Source organism: Cyclopterus lumpus, chromosome 9 (genome assembly GCF_009769545.1).
Source record: "Cyclopterus lumpus isolate fCycLum1 chromosome 9, fCycLum1.pri, whole genome shotgun sequence".
Lineage (NCBI taxonomy): Eukaryota > Metazoa > Chordata > Actinopteri > Perciformes > Cyclopteridae > Cyclopterus > Cyclopterus lumpus.
The window spans coordinates 12,158,059-12,166,626 of NC_046974.1; the positions used below are offsets into that span (position 1 = coordinate 12,158,059).

Below are 8,568 nucleotides of genomic sequence, written 5' to 3' on the forward strand. Positions count from 1 at the left end.
CAATTAGTGTGTAAATATTTGGCAACATATATTATAGCTGGTTGGCCCATGTCTGTCTGGTGCTGTATGTGCGTGCATATGCAAAGAATCAAAACTACTCAGATGGACTTTCATAGAAAAGCTTTTATTTGCAAGTTGTCCAAGCTCCTTCAAGGGTATGCCTACTGCTGCTGAGTATGATTGGCACAAAGTGATCTGTATACATTTGTTAGCAGCTGCACTGGGATTACTGACTTCAGCTTCTCTTTAAACACTGGATATAAGAATCTAATGAGTGATAAGCTAAGTCTGTCCTAAAGCATAGGTCTAGCATACTGCTGTCAGATCAATACTGAGATGCGGATGTTGGAATGAAAAGAAATAACTTGGAGGGAAAATATCTGCCAAAGGAGCCAATTCCATGTTAATCTTTGCTTGGCGCATTGCTGTTAATATCTTCTAAATGTCATGATAGTCAAAAAGAAAGACAGTCTTGTCAGTTCTTCACAAGAGCATATAGGGCACAATATGTGTCAAAAGATTATAGGTGATTTTCCACAGCTGTGCTGGCTCTTCAGTTGTATGAGCCTTGATCCCATTGATTAGCTATTAGTTTTCACTCCCAGAGAGAGCCAGCAGAATCTTCTCATAGTCTCCTTTCGTGTCATCCTGAAGAAAAGAAAAAAAGGTTGTTTTTTTTCTCCCTGTAAATGGTTTCTCATTGCCTGTTGTTTTGTAAATCATATGTATAGAAATAAAAACATGACCAATTCTGACATCTAGGCATAGACTGTAGGATGGCTCTATTGTCATTATCAAAAGTTTGCTCACCAGAATATCCCTGTAGAGTGTTGTGCCATAGTTCTTCTTGTACTCATCCTTGATCCGTTTCATGTCTATTTCAGAGCGGCTCACCATGATGCGTGTCAGGGTATTTTTACGGGTACCTTTCCCCTGATGGGCAGAAAATATTCAGTCAGGGAAGGCCTTACGGCAGCTGGCAAAGAATCTTGCGTGCATTTATTTTGAAATACTTTGGGAGTAGTATCCTACTTATACTGTACCTTCATGGCCAAGTTGAGCTTCTCAGCAAAGAATGCAGGCCGGCTTCCAGCACACTTCACTGTGGTCATTTAAAAAAGTGTGTCACGTTTAAATCAAGTCTGTGCATAAATTACTGCATAAATGAAAGTTAGCTTTGAGGGTTGTGCCTTTACCTACTGCTGTGAGACAACTTTCAATATCTCCCTTCATTTCCAGATCGATAACTTTGGACATGTCCACCTTGCTGTACTTTGAGTATCTTTCGAACACTGAAGGAGAGGAAGTAGTGGAAGAGTGTTAGATCTGACCGACAAACATAAAAAAACTGATTTTACTGAACATGAGATATAGCCAGCTAACCGCTACGGAGATGCGGGGCACTCCTGCCGGTGAGGACCTCAATGAAGACGGAGCAATTATTGCCCTTCCTCCCCTCCCCGGCCTCGTACAGAGCCCTGGCGTCGCTGTCAACCATCTGCTCACAAACTCCTTCAGTCCTGCTGGCCTGTGATGAAGACAAGCAGAGCAACTTCACAGTGCTGAACACAACGAAGACGTGAAGAAAATTGTTTTATTGGCAAAAAACTAATTTAGTCTGTCCACAATAGACAGTAGAAGGTGACTCCCACCATGGCCTAGGCATTACTCGTCATGTGCTTTAGTTTTTTGTGAGACTCTGTAGCTTTCTTTTATTAAAGATCTACTACAAATGTAGTTTTGTGAAAGCCTGATTTTTGTGTAGTATGAAATCAACTGTTATAGGCAGCATCATTGTACCATAAAATATGAGCCGGCTTTTTTTTCAGTCTTAACTTTACAAAAACATAATCTTCTAAATATTTTGTAGAACATTTCTAAACAGAAAGTTGTAAAGGCAACAGCAATATGAAGTAAAAGTAGCTCAATAAATAGTGTTATATCCTATTGATAATGGAGATAATTAACAGGCTTTAAAATACAGAATAAGAAAAAGGTTCAATATGAGACTAATTGACCCGCCAGGCTGTTTAAAGTTTTTATCAAAATGTAGCTCTTGACTTTATTTAAAATGTTATGGATATTTAGCATATTGAGTTTGTCCTGCGCATTTTGCCTTAAGAGATGTCCAAAGAAAAAGCCATGAAAGGCACAATGTTAACCCGCTTTGTGTTAGCATGTGAGTGTGTATTGAGGGAGGGAGTTTTTTTACAATTCACTGTCACCGTAGCAGCTACAGTAGGGAGTGTTATGTTGCCTCAGAATTTATTGCATCCTGGTGGTTTCTTTAGCTTAATCCTTGGGTCTTCAAAATCCTGTAACAAGTACAGCATGAAACGCACACCCCGACGTAAAAAGCAAATGTGGACACACGTACCTTGCAGAGTTCAAGGAGGGCAGCCCTGAAATCTCCACTAGTGTCACTCTTAATGTCGTTCTCCAGGTCCTTCTTGTAATCTTAATGAAGAAATCACAATATTAGCATAGAGGATATGAAATTACATAAAACATGTTGTTGAGTGCTTTATTAAATGTGTACACCTCCTCTCATATTAAAAAAGTAATTTTCCAACATCACATGTGCTATCACTTTTATTTTTGAACACTAGCTTGGTGGAAATTGTTGCTTAAAATCTGTCGCCATGCACCTTCTTTGTAGGCTTTCTTTATATCCATGATCTCCATGTTGTTTCTGGAAGCCAAAATCTCTATTAGGACTTCCTCGTCTGTGCCCAGACCCTGAGAACAGGATGCATACAAAGAGAGATTGATACAGAGAAAGACTCCTTATTCTTCCCTGGCCCCATTCAAACAAAACACACCTTTTACCCTCCTGTTAAGAAAACAATGCATGAATAACATGTAGAAGTAGGTGCATTAAATGCACCAAACATAACAGATGATGGTGAGGCCACGATATTCACCTAAAATGAGCTTAGTTTATGAGCTTTCGAGTCATTTTTACATTTATATCAGTGTTCCTTTTAAGAGGCTGATTATATGTGTGTGCTTGCATGTACCTTCATTGCCATTTTCAGCTGGTGGGCATCGTACTGGGCCGGTGTTTTCAGGAGAGCCAACACCACTTCCTCTAGATCTCCCTTCAGAGCATTCTTCAGTGCAGACTCCAGAGACTATAGGACAACCGATGAGCAAAACAGTGTTTGAGAGCATGTGATTATGTGTGTGTGTGTGTGTGTGTGTGTAACAGTGTGTGTACTTTGGAATGACATCTACTTTCTTGCTGAGAAAGTCTTTATTTAATTTTAATGACCTTGCCACTGGCTTTCTGGTAAGCTTCTTTGATCTGCTGTCTCTGCTCGTTACTCCTTTTCACCAGCATTTCAATTATGGTGTTCTCATCCACACCTGCACAAAGAAGATGTTGTTCAGTAAAATCACCATTTATATGATGCTACATTTGTATGGCAGAGACAGATATATAAGTAGGTAGAGGTTGTGAGTAGTAATGGAGTGTGAGGGCCAGCAGAGGGTGTTAAAGTTCTTACAGCAGAGGCCAGCATGTCATACTTCTAGCACAGACACATTTTCCAAAACCGAGACATGTTAACACACGCTCCAAAGCTTCCCTGTGTGCACATTCACCTTTTGCCTTGATGGCCTTATCCAAGACTGCTGCATCTCCATTGGGGCTGAAATTCAGTGCGGCAGTCACCGTTCCCTCTTTCTTGAGGACCTGAGAGACACAACACAGATTAATGTGTGTTTGGTAAATACTTGAGATGTGAGACAGGCCTCAACTCTGACAATGTTTAAATCCAGGCTGAAAACAGTTCTATTTGACAACTGAAAGTATTTTATCTGCACTCTTCACTTTTAATACAATTAATTAATGATTATTTGTATGTTTTTATCGAATGATTTTATTTGTCTTTTTGTAATTTTATGTAGCTGTAAAGCACTTTGAATTGCCTTGTGTACGAATTGTGCTCTATAAATAAACTTGCCTTGCCTTGCCTTACTACCCAGTGGTGTGCATGAGGCCGTTTACAAACGTGGATTTTTAGAATTCCTTTGTTGCAAAAGTCCAAACTGTTTCTCCCCTTTCACATTGCTGCATCTATCCTCCACATAAGACGTAAATATATAAAAAGAAGATAATTTTGACAGGTTTTAGAACCCCTATGGGCACTTGCTGCGTATCCTCAGCACCGACATCTCCATGCCTGTATATTCCCCCCACCAGACTGAACCGAATAACGACTAAACAAGCTTGAGAGAACAGACAAAATCATGCAGGATGACCTTCTGCAACTTCCCTGCAGTTCACTTTAAGAAACCAGGGAAAGCAGAAGTAGAATTATGTTCTGTTTGCAGAGTTTCTAAAGGGAGGGGCGTAGATTCCTGGTACAATGAGTCACACTCTTACAAGATTGATCATAGTTCTCATTGCATATAATCTTTACAGTCCAGGCTCCCTTTCACTTTAATACCAGCTAACATCTTATCTTTCTGCTCCACTCCTCTCTGCTCCACTCCTTTTCCTTCCCTTCTTCCACCTTTAAACTTCCCACTCACTCCTTCTTTTTCCTATACACTTCTCTCTCTCTCTCTCTCTCTCTCTCTCTCTCTCTCTCTCTCTCTCTCTCTCTCTCTCTCTCTCTCTCTCTCTCTCTCTCTCTCTCTCTCTCTCTCTCTCTCTCTCTCTCTCTCTCTCTCTCTCTCTCTCTCTCTTTCTCTAAACTGCCTGACAAAAAATTTCCACCGCCACAGGAAGATTAAAAAAAAAGGGGAAAAAAACAGGGTTGTTGGCCTGGGCAGCTGGAACAGAACCACAGAATTACGTACTGAGTCATCGGGCATGCCCATATAGACCGTCTGCTGCAGGAAGGCTTGGATGAAAGACATGATGGGTCTACTGGAGTCTGTATGTAGGGAGAGAAGAAAAGATGTTGGTCAAACAATGTCCACTGATCATATTCTAAATAGTATTCAAAGAAAACAAGTATCACTCTTTTATTGGTTTGACTAGTAAAGTTCATATCTATTAAACTTGCTAGCAGAAATAACTCATGTTTTGTTTTTCATTCTTCCACTCAGAGAACACGCCTCTGCATATTTACTGTAGGTTTATGTTCTGTGTTTTTCCATAATGGCAAGCATGTGGAGACTGCAGTGTCTGGCCACGCCAACGTTAAACTCTGATACATTACATTATACATTATATTGAGATAGATCCGGTTGCCTATCATGTGCTACAATATTGATACATAGTGACAACTCTGCTTCGTAATTATTAGAATAAGAACTCGTGTACGTGTAAATCCGAAAATGATCGCTTCCGTTTTCCCAACCACACCCTCATTGGTCGCGTCGATATCTTGAAGGAGAAGATTTAAAGGCATCTCGTTGCAACATTCAGCAAACTCTCAAACTAACAGCTGGAGAACAGATTTGAGCTTTTTATCGAAAGAAAATGTCTTACCGTGTGTTCTTAAAGGGGAGAAGTGTGTCTCAGTAAAGTTCCAGAAGCGTTGTAGCGACAGAGAGAGAGTATTTATACCCATGATAAACCCCACCTAGTAACGGGTCCAGCCCATACTGCCCTCCACAGCTGCCATTGGATTGAACCGCTGTCCGCCACATCAGAGCGCAGTTTCTCCAGCAGATGTTCAAGTCACGCTGTTTACTTGTACGTATGTGTTGGGGTTCCAATGCAATATTCCTAATACATTCCTACTTAGGGATGTTCTGTTTATTATCATTTTTGATTTGACACGTTTACTATTTCTTTACATATGTGACAGATGTTGTTGTTTCTTAGTTTAGTTATTTTTTACACTTGAGTCACTCAGTAACGTTATCTAGTGGCCCATTTGCTTCTATTGATGTGCACGATGGTAAAGCCAGTAGCATTACATGCTATTTGTGGGGTGTTCTGGCCTCCATATGGACACACATGCACTGGTTCCACATGTTATGTCTTCACTGCTGGAATCCAGATGGTCGCCATGAGGAAAAGTTTGATTGTTTGATGTTATTTCTGTTTCATTTGCCAGAAAACATAATGGCATTCCTGCTGTTATCTCTCCTCTTGCAAAAGTGTTTGCCTGTTGATCTATATCCCTGTGCAGCTTGACAGCAGGAGTGATTGTTCAAAGACCACCTTAACATTTTCCAAGAAGAGTCTACCTTTGGTTCAATGTGGTAATGATTGTCTTCAAGGTGAGGCATGTTGTCATGGCAGCACAGCCAGGGCCTGACGCTACCTGCTCCCTACATGCCTCAGCAGAAGGTAATGCGTTCATGCTCCTGAGATTACCAGCCAGGATAATCACACATCTAACTGATGACCGCATCAATTGAGCCCAGTCATACTTTATCATTATACTATAAGGGAGAGTCTAAATAATCAAGACTTAACAGGCCCTTGATGACATCAATAAAAAACTCCTCTCTGTGCTGAAAGATGTACTTGTGTTGTGTTGGGACCAGTACATGTGTGTTGATTGGTACTATTTTGTTATGTTGAATTTGCCATATTTGACAAAGTGACACTGTGCCCATTCACATGTGTTCAGGGCATAGTTGAGATTGTGGAGAAAGAAAGTATAGATAAAGATGTATTTTTATGGGTGGATATAACTCCAAGTAAGGTGTATTAGACAGATGCTCGAGCTCTGGTCCAGATGCTCTAAATGAGTCTCTCAAATCAAAATAATTAAATAAATCCTTATCAGATGGCAAGACCAAGAGCAACAGGATGAGAGAGTACAATACCTTTAATCAACAGCAGCAAGCATTATATTTATTTTATTCCACAAATACATTTTTAGGTGATATATGACACCAGTAAACGTGGAAGACCGTAATACAACAGTGTCGAAATACTAAACTTTATGTATTGTACGTTTGAAAATTAAAAGTACTTGTTCTGCCCTGTAATATGATGCCATCTAACATTACTGATTCATTAATGTGTAAGCAGACATTTGTGAGCTTTTAGTTTAGCTACTTTTAACTGCTTCAATAATTTAGCTTTAGTCCGGTGGTTTCTAAACTAGGGATCAGGACCCTCAAAATGGCCAGCAGATTAATCTGAGGTGTTGTGAGATGATTAATGGGAGAGGAGAGAACAAAAAAGATCTGACATATGACAATGTTGTTATTTTATTGCCAGGGGTCACAAACCAAAACGACGGGTCTATGTATATATTTTTATATATATATATATATATATATATATATATATATATATATACATATATATATATATATATATATATATATATATATACATATATATATATATACATATATATATATATATATATATAGACTAAGTTTAAAGTGTCAGTAGATGAAAATATTCAAGTAATCCAAATTAGTATTTTACTTAAGATGTTGTTACATTCCATGGAAAATATATAATTTCTATAAACCCAATCATCTGATGTTCCTTTACTCCCAACACACATGCATAAAGATAATTTCCTGATTCTCCTCACTGAATTTACTTGGATGTGCGTGATTTATTGCATTACTCTTCACTGCCCTATTGCCTTAACCCCAAATAGTGAGTAAAGTGTGTGGCCTCCAGGAAAACCAACAACAAACAAGAGAGAACGAATGAAGCCAGTGTCTGTGTATGAACGATATGTGTGTCTGTGAATGTGAGACAGCAGCACACTGGTGAAACTCTATCTCTGCAGGTTAAATATTTAAAGACTGTTGATAGGTTTAACTTGAGATCAGGGTCGACGCATTCTTTGCGTTCCTGGTCAGTAGCAGCACTCAAACTGCACCGAATCCCACTGCAGGGATCTGATCTGCTCTCAGGCCAGGTAGACCTTTTATCATCAGGCCTCCTTTTATCTTTTTGTTCTGTTTTGTCTTGTTTTCTACTCTCTTGGATGTTAACGTGTTTTCTGATGAAACTGAAAGAACTGGCATTGTGCCAATTCATGCCAAGTGATAAGTGAGATTTATTCTTATAGTGAAATCACCACAAACTCAAGCAATAGGATTTCCTTTTTTTCCTGTTGATAAGTTTGTAGCTTATAGTCACTTGGAGAGGCTGACAAAGGGATTACACTCCTGAGTGAATCTGCTGTTGGAGCTTTTTGACATCTGCAAATAGTTTGAGGGTTGTACGAGAGTTCCTAATGGAGATTAAATGATTTTTAGATCTTAAATTGCATATCAATTTAAAAAACTTTATCTTTCAAGGCTCTTGGTTTTAACATTTTTGTAATCTTCTTTTCTCTGCAGATTTTGGACGATCCAGTTGCATATTTTCAACTACAAAGACCAAAAACAAGAACAGCCAACTCAGTTGTATATACAATGTATGTGAACTCATCTGGAGCTGAGAATGGATCTTATTCACTGACCTTCCTGGGAAAGAAAGTAGGGAGACATCACTCTGTGACCCCTGCAGGCAAGCAACGTGAGTGTAAAAAAAATCTAATTGGCTCATTTATCTGCTTAATGTTAGTATCTCTATCATATATCAAATGATATGGTATAGAAGAAGCTGTTCACATATAAATGTGTTGCAGGCAGACGGGTGAAGTTACACAAGGTTTAAATATTTCAGCTGCTTGG

The 8,568-nt window shown here is 39.2% G+C and overlaps 1 protein-coding gene across 1 annotated transcript; it reads right to left on the reverse strand.

Annotated features, from left to right (window-relative positions):
• Window positions 1-105: 105 nt before the first annotated feature.
• On the reverse strand, window positions 106-5,575 carry anxa1a (annexin A1a). Its single transcript, XM_034542073.1, has 12 exons — window positions 5,447-5,575; window positions 4,810-4,886; window positions 3,607-3,697; window positions 3,275-3,369; window positions 3,021-3,134; window positions 2,649-2,739; window positions 2,378-2,457; window positions 1,384-1,528; window positions 1,197-1,292; window positions 1,044-1,102; window positions 811-933; window positions 106-648 (listed from the first exon to the last, which is right to left on the reverse strand). Exons 1-12 carry the CDS (start codon window positions 5,526-5,528, stop codon window positions 589-591), a joined length of 1,113 nt encoding a protein of 370 aa, XP_034397964.1. The 5' UTR covers window positions 5,529-5,575; the 3' UTR covers window positions 106-588.
• Window positions 5,576-8,568: the final 2,993 nt, after the last annotated feature.